This window comes from Cnephaeus nilssonii, assembly GCF_951640355.1.
Source record: "Cnephaeus nilssonii genome assembly, chromosome: 16".
In the NCBI taxonomy this organism is placed as follows: Eukaryota; Metazoa; Chordata; class Mammalia; order Chiroptera; family Vespertilionidae; genus Cnephaeus; species Cnephaeus nilssonii.
In genome coordinates this window covers 3,208,563-3,228,621 of record NC_137087.1, presented here as the reverse complement: position 1 = coordinate 3,228,621, position 20,059 = coordinate 3,208,563, and the positions used below count along the sequence as shown (strand labels likewise).

The 20,059-nt window shown below is 51.3% G+C and overlaps 1 protein-coding gene across 1 annotated transcript in view; it reads left to right on the top strand.

Moving 5' to 3' along the window:
- The window catches only part of GRID1 (glutamate ionotropic receptor delta type subunit 1), a gene marked incomplete at its 3' end in the record, with an annotated part of 641,508 nt that overhangs the window by 527,625 nt on the left and 93,824 nt on the right, over window positions 1-20,059 (top strand). Inside the window, exons 9-12 of the mRNA XM_079793699.1 lie at window positions 4,500-4,601; window positions 5,754-5,951; window positions 9,820-10,144; window positions 11,483-11,621. Coding sequence (XP_079649825.1) covers window positions 4,500-4,601; window positions 5,754-5,951; window positions 9,820-10,144; window positions 11,483-11,621 — 764 coding nt within the window. The remainder of the gene's footprint in view (window positions 1-4,499; window positions 4,602-5,753; window positions 5,952-9,819; window positions 10,145-11,482; window positions 11,622-20,059) is intronic.

Sequence of the window (20,059 nt, the reverse complement as noted above, 5' to 3'; positions counted from 1 at the left end):
TCATAATTTTACCCCCTAGATATATTCACAAAATATTTCAACATGGCTCCTCCCATTTTTACTACCATCTTTTCTAAAAAATACGTAATTAAGGTTGTATTGTATATACAGATTCATATCCTGATTCTTTACTTTGCGATTATTAATTTATTAGAGGCCTGATGCATGAAAGTTGTGCAAGAGTAGGCCTTCCTTCCCCCGGCTGCCGGCACTGGCTTCCCTCTGGCACCCGGGACTCAGGCTTCCCTCGCAGCCCTGGCTTCATCTGGAAGGTCGTCTGGAAGGATGTCCGGTCTAATTAGCATATAACACTTTTATTATTATAGATTTTATAACAGTTTATAGCAAAAGATATTCTCCTGTGAATAGCCCTTCAGCATGGTAGGCAGGGAAGGCCTTTTTATTCCATGTTTTAGATATGAAAATGGAATCTCAGTGAAGAGCTGCTCACTGCATCTGTGTTTCAAGCACCGTGTTACAGAGGTGCTGGCTGAGGCTGTTCAGGTAAGTGGTGGAACCCCAGAACAAGGTCAGCTGGCTCACGTACTGCCAGTCCCACACCTCCGAGGCCCCGTCTTCTTCCACAATCTGTAGCAGTTATATAATACTAGAGGCCCAGTGCACGAATTTGTGCACCAGTGGGGTCCCTCGGCCTGGCCTGCAGTACCGGGCCGAAACTGGCTCTCCGACATCCCCCTGGGGGTCCCGGATTGTGAGAGGGCACAGGCCAGGCCGAGGGACCCCACCGGTGCACAGTCGGGGCTGGGGAGGGACGTGGGAGGTTGGCCAGCCAGGGAGGGATCGTGGGAGGGCTTCAGAGTGTTTCCAGCCTGTCTTGCTCAGGCCTGATCTGCTGGACTCCAGCAGCAAGCTAACCTACCAGTAGGATTGTCTGCCCCATGGTGGTCAGTGCACATCATAGCGATTGGTTGACCGGTCAACTGTTCCCTGCTGGTCAGTGCATGTCATAGTGAGTGGTTGAGTGGCCTTAGCATATCATTAGCATATTATGCTTTGATTGGTTGAATGGCGAACTGCCCAACGGGACACTGAGCATATTAGGCTTTTATTATATAAGACTAGAAGCCAGGTGCACAAAATTCGTGCACAGGTAGAATCCCTAGGCCTAGCCAGTTCTCAGGCCCCCCCACTGGCACCTGCCTTGGCTGGCCTGGGGCCTGGGGCCTGGGGCCTGCAGGCTGGAGGCAGCTCCTTCATTGAGCATCTGCCCCCTGGTGGTCAGTGCACATCATAGCGACCGGTTGTTCCATCAGTCGGTCCACTGTTTCATCAATTTGCATATTAGGCTTTTATTATATAGGACTAGAGGCCCGGTGCACAGATTCATGCATGGGTGGAGGTCCTCGGCCTGGCCGGCAATTGGGGCCAATCGAGGGGGTCAGCCAGCTGTGGGGAGGGACTGCAGGAGGTTGGCCGGATGGGGGGAGGGACTGCGGGAGGTTGGCCGGCACGGGAGGTTGGCTATGGGAGCGCACTGACCACCCTGGGGCAGCTCCCACATTGAGTGTCTGCCCTCTGGTGGTCAGTGCACATCATAGCAACCGGTCGACAGGTCGTTCGGTCCTTCGGTAGCGTAGGTTTTTATATATATAGATGTGGTCTTTAAGAGACATGGCATTCCAGGCAGGGATGGACACCGGAGATGGGAACAGCAAGCCATTCGGGTTCAGCACCTGGAGTTCGAGTCTTCAGCCGAGTTCAAACTACTGAGACTCTTGAGTTTCAGAAGACAGGGTTTGACCCCAGGGGACGGGGTGAGACGTCCCGGAGCACTGCTGGGTCCCAGCAGGGCCAGAAGGGAGGACACGGGGCCATTTCCGCCGCCGCTTTGCTGGGTGGAGGACGGCTGGGCGCAGTGTGAGCTGTGGGAATGGGTCCCACTAATGGAACCATGACGGACCTGGGCGGGCTGTGTGCACTGCCTGGCCAACCCCTCACTTTCCTGTAAATCAAACACATTCTAAAGTGAAAACTTCAAAAATAAATAAGAGTTTACTGGACGCGGCTGAAGAGAAATGGCATTTCAGGCAAAGGAACTGGATGCAATGTTCTGGAGGGGTCGTGATGGGCCTGGGGCATCCGAGGGGCTTGGGAGCGGGGTGAGGGGGGGAGGGGGATGTATGTGGCTGTGAAAACTGCGGTGAAGCTGAGAGTCAAGGTTGGGTCTGCATAAGGAAGGCCTTTCTTTTAGGCCAAGCTTGAAAGTGTGAGGATTTATCCTGTAGAAAATGGGAAGTCACTGGAAAGATTTAATAAGCACAGTTCAGGTTTGAGTTTGTTTATTGTAAAGGTACCTGTCCGCACCTGGGAGGGGCTGGGAGAGGGCGTTGGGTGCTGAGGTCAACGGGAGGCGGTGCAATGCCTGGGACAGAATGCGCTGCCCTGCGCCCGGCGGCTGGAGGCCCAGGGCGTGGACAGGCACCGAGAGGCAGTGCTTGGAGCGGAGCGGAAGCCCAGAGGCGCTCACCTCATCCCACTGCTTCTCCCGCTCCACTCTCCATCCCACGGCTGATCGCAATCCCAGCAGAGACACCGGTGGCGCTGGCTGGTCAAGGACACACACCCACCGCAGGCCCATACCCACGCCAGGCATCACGGGTGGGAGAGGGGCCTTCTCCCAGGCCAGGGGGTTCAGCAGCAGGTGTTAGAAATGCCAGTCCTGGTGCCGGCAGCGTGCCCATCCCCAGGATGGATATGTCACCACGGGGACAAGGTTGCCTCCAGGATGTCACTGAGGGGTCAAGCCCAGCCCAGGAGGTGCAGCAGCCTGCGCCTCGGGGTTCAGCGGCTCCCAGGCCTGTGCTCCGTCGTGGAGAGCAGGCGTGGCGGCCCCGTGCACCCCGGGCCCTCGGTCAAGTCAGCGGCTGGGATCGCCGCCGGGACCCTTCCGGCTGAGCGTGCTCCTCCTCCGAGCAGCATTGGACTCGCTGTAGCTGTAGGATGGCTCGGCCCGCGCTACTCCCCCGCGGGGAGACACAGTGCGCTCTTCCCCGCACAGTCCCGGAGCGTGGCGCCTGGTGTTCCCGGAAGAGAGGATTGGGTAGATCTTCAGGTCGCTCTTCCCTGCACGTCCCCAGGCTAGTCAGTGGTGGGCAGCTCCTCAGAGCAGCTCGTCACCACAGCCGGGCGTCCTGTACGGGGGTGGGGGGGTGGGGTGGGACATCAATGGCATCAGGAGCTTCCAGGGCCCTTTAAGCTGGTTCTGGGGTCTGTGCGCTGTCTGATGTTCCTGCCCAGGCCTCCGGGGCAGCCTCCTCCGGGGGGAATGGCCCCAGATGCTAGGTGCCGCGTGAGCCGCTGCCGTGGGAGGGCGAGGGAGTGCGGGGTGGGGCAGACGTGTCCTCACGCGGCACTGTGGCGGCTCCGTTAGGGCCCCGGCGGCACTTGTCTTCAGAGGAGTGGCTCTTCTAGGCCTGACGCGGGGCCTGAGTCTTTCCCTGATGACAAGCAGAGGCTGCCTGGGACCGCTGGCTGCAGAGTCGCCCAGGGACCAGCAGCCGCAGGGAGCACACTGCACGGGAGCACGGGCCCGGGAATCAGATCGCGTGCGAAGGCGGGCGGTTTGTGCGGTCACGCCGGAGGGTCACTGTGTCCGTCCGCAGTATGCTTCACGATCTTGGCTACACATCAGAATCGCCTGGGAGTAAAACGTCCCTTCTAGTTCACCATACCAGGGAGCTGCGCCCTGGGGCGGCGGGCTTCGGAAGGTGGGAAGCCCTCCGGGGAGATTCTGCTCCTCGGCTGGAAAAGGGGCTGTCCCCCGGGATCGCAGGGAAGCCTTAGCTCCCCACGTGACCGGGGGCTGGGCTGGACAGACTGCAGATGGGCTGGATCTGTATTTTGTACCCTCACGCAGGAACGGGGGAATCACTGATGGGATGAAGGGTTTGCCGTCGCTGCCCGGGCCCTGCAGGGTCCGGGAGGGGAAGCCGTTCCAAGAGCAGCTGTTTCCTTTAGCCTCTGAGCCAGGACGGGTCCCCCGAGCACCCGGGAGCCTGTCGGGGTGCTGCAGGCTAGGTGGCGGCAGGCCTGGGCACGGGACCCCTGGCCTCTGTGTGCTCCGGGGAAACGGCCTGCACCCGTGCAGGCAGCCGTGAGCGCTGCCCGTCACCCGCTCCTGCGGAGCCATCCCGCGCCACTGGTGGGGGCCGTGCTGAGGCCAGGCCCTCCGGTCGGGGTGCAGCAGAGGAGTAGCTAAAGGGAGAGGACACTCTGTGGGCGACACAGTGACGGCCTTCAGCCGGTGGACAGAATGAAAGGCATACGCTCACTCCAGAAACAAGTTCTGACCGTTGGTTTCACTTTAAGAACTGGGTGAGCCCCCGGGGCACCCTCATCTGACACTCTTGTCTCCGAGGCGCTAGGGCGGCCCTGGGTCTCTGAGGAGCCCCGCGGGTCAGGCCACCTGCCGCTGCCTCGGTCCGAGCCGCAAGGCTGTGCCCGGAGCTACGCCCCTCACGCCGCCTCTTTCCTTCCAGCTGGCCACGTGGGACTCGGAGAAGGGCCTGAACGGCAGCCTGCAGGAGAGGCCCATGGGCAGCCGCCTCCAGGGACTGACTCTCAAAGTGGTGACTGTCCTGGTAGGCTCCTGGGCCCGGGGGGAGGGCGCCCCAGCCTTCTGAGGCGGAGGCGTCTCTGGTTTAGTGCTGGGTTTGGAGAGACGGGATCTTCCGTGGTGGCCTGAGTCCGTAAGACCTTTCAGGCAGCAGTCAGCAGTCCACAACGTGCTGACCACGGCAGAGCAGCGCCTCCCCTCCGAGGCGTCAGGCAGTGGGCTGGGAGGGACGTTTCTCAGCACCCAGCACCCCTGATGGGCCACGGGCCCAGGGTTCAGAATGAAGACGATTGGTTGCAGTTTTTCTGCACAATTGTCCCGGAATCAAAGACGTTACCTGTTCCAGAGACCTTAGCGACCTCTTCCTTTCAGTTCCTCCTCTTGCACCTGTTAGCACTGTCGGGGACCTTAGGGTGCCCTCTGACTGGCAGGTGGGCAGGCACCCTTCGCCAGCAGCAGCGCTCTGCGTGTGCACCCTGTGGTGCCCCCTGCCCCTCAGAAACCGTTACATGAATGAGATGCATCCCCTGGGCTGTTCGCCAGGGGCTGCCTCTTGTTCAGTGTCACAGGGCGGGGTGGGGGCGCCCCGGGTGTTTGCCAGATGCCGCGTCCCTGCAGGAGCAGTGGCTGTGCACAGGGCGTGGCTTGGGACGTGGGGTCCAGTCCTATCCTATCCTATCCTATCCTATCCTATCCTATCCTATCCTATCCTATCCTTTGACTTATGATATGCTCATGGCCACGAGTCAGCATCCGTTCCCTAGTGCAGCCTGGTAGATGCTACCTTCTCTCAGTCCAGCATCGTAGAGCTTCATTGTCATTATGATCCCGGTGAGAAATACCCCGCTCCTTAGGTGGGTCCTGAGGAATGATGGCGTTTCCTGAGGACAGAGCTCGGGTGCCACCGGGGAAGGAGGAGAAGGGGCCGTGTGACTGGGGAGGGTCTGGGCAGAGCCGGGATGACAGGCCGGTTGTGAGGCTGTGCCCTGTGGCATGCCGGCCACAGGCCTTCCCGCTGCCCGAATGCCAGAGAGGGCAGAGGGCTCAGGCTGCCCCTCGCCGGGTGGATGCGTGCACGCATCTGCAGCGTTCCGGCCGCCGTCAGCTCGGTCTCTCGGCACCTGGCACGCGGCTGCTGACCGGTCAGGTGGCTGACACTGCTCTTCTGTGGCCTCAGGAAGAGCCCTTTGTGATGGTGGCCGAGAACATCCTCGGGCAGCCCAAGCGCTACAAAGGCTTCTCCGTGGACGTCCTGGACGCGCTGGCCAAGGCCCTGGGCTTCAAGTATGAGATCTACCAGGCCCCCGACGGCGGGTACGGCCACCAGCTCCACAACACCTCCTGGAACGGGATGATCGGGGAGCTCATCAGCAAGGTAGGTCCCCGAGCCGGGCCCTGGGGGACCCTCGCCTGCCTCTGGGGCGGGACCCAAATGAGGCCCATGAGCAGCTGGGACCTTGGGACCCAGTTACCACTTTCACGTGAAGCTCTTCTCAGCAATCGCCTCCCACACCCGTGTCCCGCTCCTTTGCTTGCTCAGTCCCCGGCACGCTCTGCTTCCCTCTGTACCCATTGCTCCGGTTCCTTAGAAGCCTGTCCCTGTGCCTGCCCTGCAATGTCCCCCAGGAAGCCCCCCACATGTGTGCTGAGGGAGGAACCTCCTCCTCACCGAGGGCCCTGCTGGTGCCAGTTCTCCTCCCTCACGGGCCCATCAGTGAGGTGCGTGTATGTGTGTGTGCGTGTGTGTGTGCGCGTGTATGTGTGTGTGCGCGTGTGTGTGTCTGCTTTGCTTGCACTGCGTGTGCAGCTGGCATGGCATTCCTCAGCCAGTTCCTCCACCAATGTGGAACCATTACTCCTCTCCCTGCTATGGAACCCGAGTCCGCACGGAGACCCATGTGTGAGGCAGAGTCACCGTGTCCCCATTCCTGCCCCTGTCAGCTCATGAGCTCTGGCCATTTCCTCACAGTCATTTATGTTGGCCTGTGATGCAAGCCCCCCTCTCCACGGTCACTGTCACCCTGTCACCACCCACTGGAGGTTTCTGTGGTGCCTGTGGACAGCTGTGGGGTCACAGTGCTTTGAACTGCTCACCACCAGTGACCTTTACTTGCTCCTCACTCAGCACCCACATCCATGCATCTTTTAAATATATATACATTTAAAATACATATCCTATATAATAAAAGCCTAATATGCTAAGTGTCCAGTTGACCGGTTGGCCATTCAACCAATCAAAGTGTGATATGCTAATGATATACTAAGGAAGTTCAACTGCTCGCTATGAAGTGCACTGACCACCAGGGGGCAGACACTCCGACCAGTAGGTTAGCTTGCTGCTGGGGTCCAGCCAATCGGGATTGAGTGAGACTGGATGGACACGCACTGGAGCCCTCCCACATTCCCTCTCAGCTGGCCAATCTCCTGCATCTCTCCCTGCCCTGATCATGCACCGGTGGGGACCCTCAGACTGGCCTGAGCCCTCTCACAATCTGGGACCCCTTGGGGGATGTTGGAGAGCTGGTTTTGGCCGATCCCACCGGGGGAGAGCTGCTCAGCCAGACGCCAGGCTCACAGCTGGCAAGCGCAGCGGCAGTGGCGGGAGCTTCCCTTGCCTCTGCGTCAGCACTAAGGATGTCCAACTGATGGCTTAGGCCCACTCCCCGAGGGCCCCCAGACTGTGAGAGGGTGCAGGCTGGGCTGAGGGACCTCCCCACCCTGAGTGCGTGAATTTCGTGCACCAGGTCTCTAGTATGTGTGTGTGAGTGTATGTATATCAATTGATTTCAGAGAAGAATGGAGAGAGAGAGAGAAGCATGAATGATGAGAGAGAATCGTTGATCAGCTGCCTCCTGCACACCCCTCACTGGGGGTTGATCCTGCAACCCGGGTATGTGCCCTGTCCAGGAACTGAACCATGACCTCCTGGTTCACAGATCAACACTCAGCCACTGAGCCATGCCGGCCGGGCACATTTATGCACCTTTTAGCACCTTCCATGTTACTGTCACTGTCACATGACTTGACTGCCACCTGTTGTACTTCTGAGTCTTTCGTGGCTTTGCTCCTAACACATAGCTCCTTTACTTTACAAACCCCTAAAGGCAGGCCCGAGGCCCATTGCTACGCAGTTTCCCCAGACGTCAACTAAAACCTCACCGTAGTATACCTTACATGCCATAAAATTCACCCTTTCAGATGTACGGTTCAGTGATTCTTAGAAAACCTACAGGGCTGTGCAGCCATCTCCATAGCATAGTTTTAAAACATGCCCATCGCCCGGCGAGCTCTCCCACGCATTCACAGTTACTTGCATTCTCACCCAGCACGGGCACTCGCCAATCTCCCGGCTCTCTCCGTAGGTTCCCGTTTATGAACATTCACTATAAATGAGTCATATAATATGGGTGATCTTTTGGCCCCTCCCACTCCACATCTGGGTTTGAGGTTCATCCTTCCCCAGGGTTTCTGTGCTGTTCGTATCCTTCCTCCTCTCCTGCCTGCTGGGCCTCTGTGGTCGATTCTCCATGTTTTGTGATTCTCAATGTTTTTGATTTCTTGTTGCCCCCAAACCCTGACTTGCTGCTATTATCTGTCCTCTGACCCTGACGTTCAGGTGGCTGCATACCGGTGGGGGAATCCCAGGTGTCCCTCGGTGGGCGCGTGGGCATGGTGGCCCCGCGCGGGGCAGCCTGAGATCCTGGCCTTGTCCTCGGTCTGGTCCTTTGGCAGCATTCCTTAGAGAACGTTTCAAAAGTTTACCTTTCTCCTCGGCAACCTAGTGATCTGTCCTCAAAACGAAACCAAAGAAAGATTGTGCTCCTGCCTTAGGGCATGAAATTCTGTGTCAGTGTCCTATGACACTCACATCTGCAGAGAAGGGCGTCCCCAGGAGCGGGGGTTCCTCCTGCTCCAGGCCACCCTCCACCTGTGCTGCTCCCTGGGCCCCTCTGCACCTGGCTCCGTATAGACTGCCCCCGTCCTATGCTGCGAACGTCTCCTTCACCCCGGCCCCTCTCAGTCAGCGATGCTCCAGCTTGTCTAGACCCTCAAGCATGCAGGCAGAACCCCTGGATCTGGGGTTTGTGATAAGAGAGCAAAGGAGAAGGGCCGAGATGCCAAGGTGAAAGTGTAGGAGGAGAGCCAGCACCATCAGCCCGGTATTTCTCCCGAGCTTGGTATGTTGTTGGGTTTCAGTTCAGAACATCGGTACGCCTCACCCTCTAAGCCTGATAAAATCTGTGCATGTTCCCCAATTTGAATATTAGGTTACATCTGTTGTTATGATTGGCCATTTTAAACGAAACTTAATTCTGAGGATGCCTCTGACTTCATGGCTCAAGAGCCAAGATCCAGATGACCACTGGCCACCGTAGTGGTCTGGCGCTTGAGGCGGGCACTCTAGCCCGGCACTGCCTGCCAGCGTCCCTCTAGGCACAAGGACCCTAACCTCCACCAGTTCGGCAGCGTTCTCTCACGGTCCACTTCCGTCCTAATGGGGTCTTTGGTGCTTTTTAAAATGAAGCTCATCTTAGAAAGCAGCAGTCCTGGGAGCCGCGCTTCAGGCCACAGCGCAGCACGCCCACGAGGCCCTCCCAGCACGGCGCTCCTGCGAAGAGGCAGCCCCGCATGCGGGCCGCGGCGGAGGGAGGTGGGACCACGAGGGAAGCAGGGACCCTTTCCCTGGTGGATGCCACTCTCTGGCATAGTCTCTGCATGTAAAACACTCAGGGTCTGATACGTTCATGAGCTTCAGGCAGTTGCCAAACTCACCATACAACTTCCACAATATGTTAGAAAGAAAAGCCATCAGGGTGTGGCTTGCTGGGGGGACCCGAGAGGCTTGATGGGAAAGTGGAGTGTCTGTGCTCCAAGTCTAGGGAGGACACAGGGCTTCGTGGTGTGTGGGTCCGAGGGACACGCCAGCCCCAGAAAGGAGGGAGCTGAGGGCAGCAGGAAGGAGCTGGAGAAAACGACACGTTGCACAGGAGGCCTCTCGTCTTTCCAGCCTCTCGTCTCCAGACACGGTTTCCAGGAGCTGTTAGGTTTGGGAGAGAAATGTACGAGGTAAAGGAGGTAAGATCAGGCCACTTAGTGCTGGATTTGCCTTAAAACATGCCAGGCCACAGGGTGTCCCCTGGAGAATCCCGCTGTCTGGACGGAACAGCGTGGAGGGGGCGGCAGAGCGTGGCTGTTGGCCCCGCTCCAGCGGGGCGCCCGCTGATGAGACGTTTCCCTTTCAGAGAGCGGACTTGGCCATCTCCGCCATCACCATCACCCCCGAGAGGGAGAGCGTGGTGGACTTCAGCAAGCGCTACATGGACTACTCGGTGGGGATCCTGCTCAGGAAGCCCGAGGAGAAGATCAGCATCTTCTCTCTCTTCGCTCCGTTTGACTTTGCGGTCTGGGCCTGCATCGCGGCAGCCATCCCCGTGGTGGGCGTGCTGATCTTCGTGTTGAACCGGATGCAGGCCGCGACGGCTCAGAGTGCTGCCCAGCCCCGGCCGTCCGCGTCTGCCACCGTGCACAGTGCCATCTGGATCGTCTACGGGGCCTTCATGCAACAAGGTACCTCCCGTGTCCTGGTGCTGGATCGCCTGGAAGAACTTCCCTGTTGCCAGAGTCATTGCCACACAGTTTTATTTCATCTCTAGGGCAGGACCGACATTGTGCTGCACCCAGTTTCTCTGCGTAATGCCACATAGAAATTACATGATAACAAAGACCTCAACTTCAAATCCCGGTTCTCCACTTTAGACAGGGTGGATTGTGGCGTTCCACCTGGCACTGTCCCCTCCCACGTCAGAATGGTTCTATGCACGCGGGCTGTCAAACCAAAGGAACTTGCTTCCATTTGAAGCCCTAGTGGGAAAACATGGCAACTGCTGTGCAGTGATCTAAGAGCACTGCAGCCCGTGCAGGAGGGAGCCCCGCTGGAGAGAGCCATGGGGGGCGGGGGGAGGGGGGCGGGGATAGCCCTGCTGGAGAGAGCCATGGGGGGCGGGGGGGGGGGAGATAGCCCTGCTGGAGAGAGCCATGGGGGGCGGTGGGCGGGGATAGCCCTGCTGGAGAGAGCCATGGGGGGCGGGGATAGCCCTGCTGGAGAGAGCCATGGGGGGCGGGGATAGCCCTGCTGGAGAGAGCCATGGGGGGCGGGGATAGCTCTGCGGGGGAGAGCAAGTCTCCCCCAGATGGCTGGGTAGTTGGGTCGTGCCTGTGGAGGGACAGGATTGCGCCTTTCCCACCAGAAACAAGGAGTTGGAAGTTCCCCATCTGAGTGTGGCTCAGTTCGCTCCCTAGCAGAGGGTGTTCCAGGGCTGCGGGCTGCGGAAGGACAGGCAGGCAGAAGCTTCCCCTGTGGCCAGGGAAGGCGCCCAGGAGAGCGCACTGGCTCGCAGGGGCAGCCCCTCCTGAAAGCCCGGGAGAGGCCCTGCATGAGGGCGGCATGTTAGCAAAGTGCCAGGCACCCCTCATGCTGAGGTCGGAAGGACGCTCGGGACGCTCCGGGTAGGAGGTAATTCATGTCTGTAGAATGCCCCACGTGGCTCCGTGTGACCTTGAAAGCGACCGAGCCTGCCATCAGCCAGGTGGCGGCCCCCACGTCCTCACACAGTGAGCAGCCTGCTAACTGGGAGAGTGGGATGGTAGGGCTTTGTCCTTGGTGTTTTGACAGATAGCATGGCAGGAAAAGGACAATGCTGGCTCTTCGTGCCCTCTGGTCCTCCATCCCTCTCCAAGCCTGGCGTCGGAGGGTCTTTCCTGACTGTCACGGCGCCCGCTAAGCTGGCAGTCACTTCTCTGGGCCCAGCCCATCACAGCGGAGGCTCCCTGCCCAGAGCAGGTCTGTGGGGAGGGAGTGGGAGCCGCAGCCCAGAGCCAATCTCCTCTGCTCTGCTCCTCCCGCAGGTGGCGAGTCCTCCGTGAACTCCATGGCCATGCGCATCGTGATGGGAAGCTGGTGGCTCTTCACCCTCATCGTGTGCTCCTCCTACACAGCCAATCTTGCTGCCTTCCTCACAGTGTCCAGGATGGACAACCCCATAAGGTAAGACCATTCCCCCTCCCAGAGCTGGGACCGTCAGCTGGGGGCTGTACAGAGAGGATGGAAACTGGCCTGCTTGGCTGGTGTCACCCAGGCTCTATCAGACTGTCCCAGACCTACAGATCTCATGATCACAATCTTGAACGCATGAAGAGCTTTGCTCCTGTTGTATTTTATTTTATGCACAATTACATAAATGTGTAAACGCATTCATATTTCTCTAAATGCTTCTTAGACTAATAAATCAAAACATTAAAAATTAACCAATTAAATTTTTCTCAGACATTTAAACATTGATTACAAACTGATTTAATCAAAAGTTTCTAAACATTCCATTAAAAATAATTAAAACCAAAAGTCTAATATATTTTGCAAAACTTCAAACACCTTAAAATTATTTTAAGAACATGTTAATTATCTTAGTGATTAGAAAACTTATTTAACTTATATTTATAAAATTTTAAAAATGTTGAAACTAGGGACTAAAAGTATTTCTTCATTTTACCAAAATGCTAAAAATATGCTATAAAAGACTTAGTTGAACATGATGAAATAACTTGGAAAGGTCTTCACAGATAAAAATTTTAATTTTTATGAGGTCCAATTTATAAATTTATTCTTTTGTGGGTCATGCTTTGGCATGAATTTAACTCGCCCAGCCCTAGACCCTGAAGACATCTCCTGTTTTGGGGGTTCTTTTCCTCAAAAGTTTTGTGGCTGTATATTTCAGTCTCCAGTTAATTTTGAGTTGATTTGTGCTTACAGTTGAGGTTGAGTTTCTGCCTGTGGATGCTCACGTGGTCGGCGCCGTCCTTTAGCAGTGACCTGTCAGGAAGCAGGTGGGCCTATTTGTGGGGTCTCTTTCTGAGTTCTCGGTTTAGTCCCATTGGTCTGTGTGCCAACCCTCTGCCAACAGCCCCCTGTCTTTATCACCGAGCGCAGAGTCAGCCCCCTGTCTTTATCACCGAGCGCAGAGTCAGCCCACTGTCTTTATCACTGAGCGCAGAGTCAGCCCCCTGTCTTTATCACCGAGCGCAGAGTCAGCCCCCTGTCTTTATCACCGAGCGCAGAGTCAGCCTGGATCCCGGGCAGTGTTCCTCCCATTTTATTCTTCTTCGTCACGATGGTGTTAACTATTCTAGGGTCTGCACCTTTACAGATAAATGTTGGGATAAGCTTGTCTATGTCTATAAAACCTTTCTGGGGGGTTGAATAGAATTGTATTAATTACAGTTGTAACTGCATTAAACCAGTAGACTATAACCTGGTGTGAATATTTATTGTGAATGAGTATTGAATTTTGTCAAATGCTTTCTTGACATCACTTGACATGATGATATGATTTTTCTTCTTTAGCTTATAAATACCATAGACTACCATAGCTTATAAATACCATTGATTATTTTTCAAATATTTTATTCCTTGAATGAATCTCTTGTGGTCATGGTTTATGAGTCTTCCATATATTGTTGGATTTTGCTGGTGTTCTGGCCGAGGGTGTTTGCATCTTCATTGGTTAGAATATTGGTTTGTACTTTTATTTTTTGTGCTGTTTTGGTTGATTTTGCTATCTAGGTAGCACAGCTATTTCCCTCTCAGAATCAAGAGTGAGACCATTTGGTTATATTTCTTCCCAAGAAAGATTACTAGAACAACTTTATTTCCTTTTCTCTTTCCACTTAGTTGTTTTTTGTTATAGATTCTAAGACTTTAGACCCAGTTTACTATGGTCCTTTCTTTTCTTCTTATTTTAAAAAAAAGTAATGGTTTCTCTGAGATTTTTATTTGGCATTTTTATTCTTTTGTTTTATCCCATCCATATTTGTAGTCATTATTTACTCTGAATTCTGGTTCAATGCTTGTTGTCTGTTTCTTTATCCCATGATCTAGTCATTATTCATACCTTTATTTTGCTGAATTTTTGTTCAGCTAGAGTAGCCCTTTGAGCAATATATTATAACAAGAGTGATATACTTTCTGAGACAACATATCGGAGGATTTTTTTCAGTTACAAATACACACAAATGGCTCTTGTCTGAGTCTAGTATCCTGTGGCACAATAATGTTCTTGTGCTACCAAGATACTAGAACTTGCTCCATCGCCTGAATTCTGTAGAATGGGCCCATTGCTCTTCCTGTATTAATGCTACAGAGAAGCCCAAGATTATCCCATTTACCTCTTCCCTCTCCTGTCCTCTTTCCTTTCCTCGCTTCCGTTCCCACTATTTTCGTAATCCTTCCCCTTTCACTCCCTCTCTTTTCTATCCCCCCTCCCCCCTCTTGCGCTCCCCTCTCCTTCCCTCACTCTCCTTCTCTTCCTGTCTCCCCTCCCGCTTCTTCCTGCCCATTTGCTTCTGCCATCTATTTTATTCCCTGTGCTCCTCCTCTGCCCTCCATTCCTCTCCCCTCCTGTCCTCCCTCCTCATCTTCCCCTTTTCCTCCTTCTCCCTTTTCCCTCTCTCTCCCTCTTTACTACCTTTCACCTTTCTCCCCATCCTCATTGGCTTCTTCCCCTCATTTTCCAGTTTTTCCTTGTCTCCCATCACTTTCTCCTCCTCCTCCCCTCCCCTTCTCCCTTGTTATGATTCCTTTTCTCTGTCATCTGTTAGCCTTCCTCCTTCCTTTTTCTCTTCTTCCTCCACTTGTCCTCTCCTGTGCTGTCACCTTTATAATTAACCCTTCTAATACCTTTAAATTTTAAACACCCATCACTATTTAATAGAGTCAAACTACATGTGATTAACCATGCTTAGAATTCCCTTTTTATTCTGGGAGAGTTCTTCAGTATGTCCTCCACACTTCTGATTAGATTTTCTTCAGTGTTCAGCTGATTTTCAACAGTGTTAATGAGTATATAAATTCTAATCCTGTGTTTTTATTTCCATTTTCCTTTCTTCCTCTCACTCTGTTAGTATCTCCTTTATTTCTAAGCCACTGTTTATGGCAAGACTCCTTACTATAATGAATTATACCTATAGAGAAACAAATATTTAAGAAATTTTACTTCATTTTCTTAACATATATTTTCTAGTTATGTGTTTAGCATATTTAATGCAATGTAGTTTAAGTATATTTATACATTATTTTAAAGTGCTGAATCCCTTCTTTATGCCTGCATGTTGTTGTTCTTGATGTTTAGTTTGCTATTTCTTGATTCTGAACCCTTTCCAGAAACAGGCAGATGGGGTCTCCTTAGGTCACCCAGTGGTACCCTGGCTACAGGTCGATTCATCCTCTCGGGATGTAACCTGGGTGTGGGTGTGTAAGCAGAGGCCGGCGGGAAGCGGCTATCACCAGCCTGGCCTCAGTGGGAAGCTTTCCCTTTGGAGTTTTGTGCTAGTGACAGAATTTCTGTTCCTAGAATTATGACTGATGCAGCCTTCCAACAGTAAGAACAGCCATAGTGCAGCTCTGCCACCCTCCTTTCTGCATTTCTATTTTCTGCATCAGAGACAAATGCCAGTGACTGGGGTTTGTGTCCACTGTTCCGTGCAGAGCCCTTCGAGCTGAATTGCCTGTGTAGGTATAAAATAAAATCCACTGAGATGATGCGTTTTCAGGAAGCAAGAGATCCCTGACTGGTGTGGTGCATTGGCTGGAGCATCATCCTGCACACTGAAGGGTTGGGTTGCAGGTTCGATTCCCAGTCAGGGCATATACCTAGGTTGTGGATTCAGTAGGTTTCTGGAAAGATGAAAGGTGGGTCTTTGTCTTCCAGCGATGTATCTTTCTTATTAATCCAAATGATCTTCAACCTATACATTCTCAAACTAATAGAAAACTATTCAATAATAAGTGATCCCCCTTAAAAATACTAATAGTTACTTTTCATCTAAACATTTTATTCTTTATTTTGTTAATGTGATGTATTTCACTGACTGATTTACAGATATTAAACGATCTTTGCATCTCTAAGATAAATCTCAATAGGACATGTGTATAATCCTTTTAATGTATTGTCAAATCTGGTTGCTAACCTTTTGTTGATAATTTTTACATCTATATTCATCAAGGATATTGGCCTATGATTTTCTTCTTTTTTTTTTTTTTTTGTAATGTCTTTGGTTTTGCTATCAGGAAAAAACTGGCTTTGTAGAGTGAATTTACAGTCATTCTTCCCTCTTTGATTTTTTGAAAGGAGCTTTTTTCTTGTGCCCACACATCTACACATTTTCAGAGTGGAATCCTATCGAATAAAGAGGGAACATGCTAATTAACCCTCACGCCATTGCAAAGATGGTGGCGCCCACAGCCAATAAGGAGGGAATATGCTAATTTATTGCCAGGCCTTCAAAGATGGCGGCACCCACAGCCACAAGATGGTGGTGCCTAGTCCCCTCAGCCCTGCCAGGGCGGCAGGTGTGCGGCAAGGCCGGACCCACCCCCACACAGACCCGTCCGCTCCGCACGCCTGCCTCTGGAGTCCTCCAGTCCCCTCAGCCCCGCAGCCCGAGGGCTTGCCCGCACCTTGGATGTCGGCTGCCCAGCCACCCAGGACTGGCCTGAGGCTTGTGCTGCCAGCAGTGGCAGCAGCAGAGGTGTGATGGGGTGTCACCTTCACCTGATCACAGGGTCGCCTCAAGCCCCTGAGGGCTCCCAGACTGTGAGGCGGGCAGGCCGGGCTGAGGGAACACCCCCTCCAGTGCATGAATTTTCATGCACTGGGTCTCTAGTATAAAAATAAAAAAACTGAACTCACCAGTAGTATAATTTATCCCAAGTTATTTTTCCTTTCAGTCATCTTGATGTAAAGAAATAACCACTATTCCATAAAACTTGCTGTAAACTTTTTATAAAGTGATGTATCATTTTTTTGCTGTTTTATGGTAAATAAAAAATCTAGATGACCTTGGATTTGGTGATCACTTCTTAGATTCAACACCAAAAGAACAATCAATAATAAATTGATAAGTTAGACTTCGTTACAGTAAAGACAGTTCTGTGAGACAGACACTTAAGAAAATGAGAAGACAAGTCACAGATTGTGAGAAAAATCTCTGCAAAATACTTATTAGATAAAAGATGATATCCAAAATATATAAAGAACTATTTAAATAGTAATGAAGAAAACAACCTATTTTTTTTAATGAGCCAAAAAAAATGAACAGACATCTCACCAAAGAAGATAAACATATGGCAAAAAAAAAAAAAAAAAAGCAGATGTAAAGGTGCTCAATATCATATAACATTAGGGAACTGAAAATAAAACAAAAATAAGATGCCACTACACACCTGTTAGTATGGCCACAATGCAAAATACTGACACCACAAATGCTGGTGAGATTGGGAAGCAAAAGAAACTCTCTTTTATTGCTGGTGGGAATTCAAAATGGTGTAGTCGCTTTAGAAGAAAGTTGAACAGTTTCTTGGAAAACTAAATGAACTCATACTTTGGAGCACAGTAGTCATGCCCCTTGGTATTTATATAAATGAATTGAAAACACATATGAACACAAAAACATTCACATAAATCTTTATAGCAATTTTATTTACCAAAATGTGGAGGCAACCAAGATGTCCTTTAGTATATATTAAAGAGAGATATATGTTGTTTTTTAATGAGATGCCAATTTTAAGATAAATTTGTGGATAAAATGGGGGGAAATATGAGCTGGACAGGGCTAGGATAAATCAAGTAGGACAAATAAAGCCAACTTTATCATTTTTAATTGATCATGCTATTGGTTTATATCAAAAAAGTCATAGACAAACTAAAGGTGGATTAATAGCTCTTTTTTAAAAAAAATCACTTTTTACTTTTTCAATTACATTTGACATACAATATAATGTTAGTTTCAGGTGCACACCCCAGTAATTAGACATTATAAAACTTATTAAGTGATTATCTAAAAAAATCTCATACTCATCTGACACCACACAGAGTTATCTATACTAATAAAAGGGTAATATGCTAATTAGACTGGGTCGACTGGACATCTTCCAAACGTCAGACTTCTTTCCGGACAAAGCCACATTGGCAGGGGCCAAGGCAGAGGCGGTTAGGGGTGATCAAGCCAGCAGGGGAGCAAGCAGTTAGGGGCGAGATCAGGCCAGTGTGGAGGAGCAAACAGGCCAGCAGGGGAGGGCAGTTGGGGGGCAATCAGGCCAGTAGGGGAGGGTGGTTGGAGGCGATTAGGCTGGCAGGGGAGGGCAGTTGGGGGCGATCAGGCTGGCAGGGGAGCAGTTAGGGGGCAATCAGGCCAGCAGGAAGAGACTGTTAGAGGTGATCAGGTAGGCAGGTGAGCAGTTAGGTGCCAGTGGTCCCGGATTGTGAGAGGGATGTCCAACTGCCAGTTTAGGCCTGATTCTGCTAAACCAGCAGTTGGATATACCCTGAGGGGTCCCAGATTGGAGAGGGTGCAGGCCAGCTGAGGAACCCTCCCCCCGCCATGCATGAATTTTATGCACTGGTCCTCTAGTTAGAATATAATTGACTATATTCCCTATGGTGTACTCTACACCCCCTTGACTATACTATAACTACTAATTTGTACTTCTAAATCACTTCACCTTTTCTACCACACACCCCCCCCCCCACACACACACACACAAATCTGGCAACTGTCAAAATGTTCTATGTATCTATGAGTCTGTTTCTGTTCTGTTCGTTTTATTTTGATTTTTAGATTTAGTTGTTCATAGATATGTATTTATTGCCATTTTATTGTTCATATTTTTTTATCTTTTTTTTTTCTTCTTAAAGAAGACCCTTTAGCATTTCATGTAATTCCAGTTTGGTGGTGATGAACACTTTTAGCTGTTTCTTGTCTGGGAAGCTCTTTACTTGACCTTCAATTCTAAATGATAGCTTTTCTGGGTAGAGTAATCTTGGTTGTAGGTCCTTGCTATTCATCACTTTGAATATTTTTTGCCACTCCCATTTGGCCTGCAAAATTTCTGTTGAGAAATCAGCTGACAGTCATATGGACACTCCCTTGTAGGTAACTAACTGCTTTTCTCTTGCTGCTTTTAAAATTCTCTCTTCGTCTTTAACCTTTTGCATTTTAATTATGATGTGTCTTGGTATGTGTCTGTTTGGGTTGATCTTGTTTGGAATTCTCTAGGCCTCCTGACTTGTATGTTTATTTCTTTCACCAGGTAATGGACATTTTCTGTTATTTTTTTCAAAAAAGTTTTCAATTCTTTGCTCCCTCTCTTCTTCCAGCACCCCCATGATACAAATGTTGGTACATTTGAAATTGTCTCAGAGGCTCTTTACACTAACTTCATGTTTTTGGATTCTTTTTTTCTTTTTGCTGTTCTGATTGGGTGTTTTTTTGTTTCCACATATTTCAAATAGCTCATTTGATTCTTGGTGTCCACTACTCTACTATTGATTCCTTATAGTAAATTATTCTTTATTTCAGTTAGTGTATCCTTCATTTATGACTGGTTCATTTTTATATTGTAGATGGTTCAATAAGTTCCTTGAAGTTATACTTAAGCATCTTGAAGTTATCAGTAAGTTCCTTGAGCATCCTTAAAACTATTGTTTTGAACTCTGTATCTGGTAGTTTGCTTGCTTCATATCATTTAGTTCTTTTTCTGGAGATTTCTTCCATTCTTTCATTTCCAACATATTTCTTTGTCTCTGCATTTTTGGCTGCTTCCCTGTGTTTGTTGTATGTCTTAGGTAGAGCTGCTATGTCTCCCAGACTTGGTAGAGTGCCTTATGTAGGGGGTGTCCTGTATGGCTCAGTGACTCAGCCTCCCCAGTCACCTGAGCTGGACACTCCAGGTGTGCTCCTGTGTTGGCTGTTTGCGCTGTCCTGTTGAGCCTTGATTTCTATTGGCATCACTGGGAGGGATTGGCCTCCAGGCCAATCAGATGTGAGGACCAGCTGCAGCACCAGCGGAAGAGCTGCTGTGCAGGAGTCACCCCTGTGGAGCAAGACGTGCCTCAGTGGGGCTTTGGTGCTCACTGAGTCTGCCCCCTGAGTGTGTCACTCATCAATGCATTAGGGTTGTAATCTGGCATAGTCTGAAGCTGACCCCTGGGTGCACTGGCTCTGGGGCTTCCTGGAGATTCAAAGTCAGCCACTGTCTGTGCCCTTTCTGGCATAAGCTACAGAGCAACCTGACAATGGCTGATACTTACATTGGGTTCAGAGGTGCCAGGAGGAGCCAGACTATGAACAAGGTGGCATGCCACTAGTGCTGGGCATGTGGCCGTTATTGAGAGGTATGGGGCATGCTGAGGCCAGCTGCTGCTTGTTTGAGAGATGTTAGGGAGACTAAAGCATGAGGCAAGAGAGGCGAAAGCCCTCCCCTTGGGTGAGCCTGCAAGTTGGTTGGGGTGAGGTCTCAGGGAATCACCAGGTGGGGCAAAAAGTATGAGCCAGGTTAATGGAGACTCAGATATGGTGCCTGCCAGTCGGTTCTGTGGGGGAGGTCTCATCAAAGGAACCGTGGCCTCTGCCAACACTTCTGTCTGGGAGAAA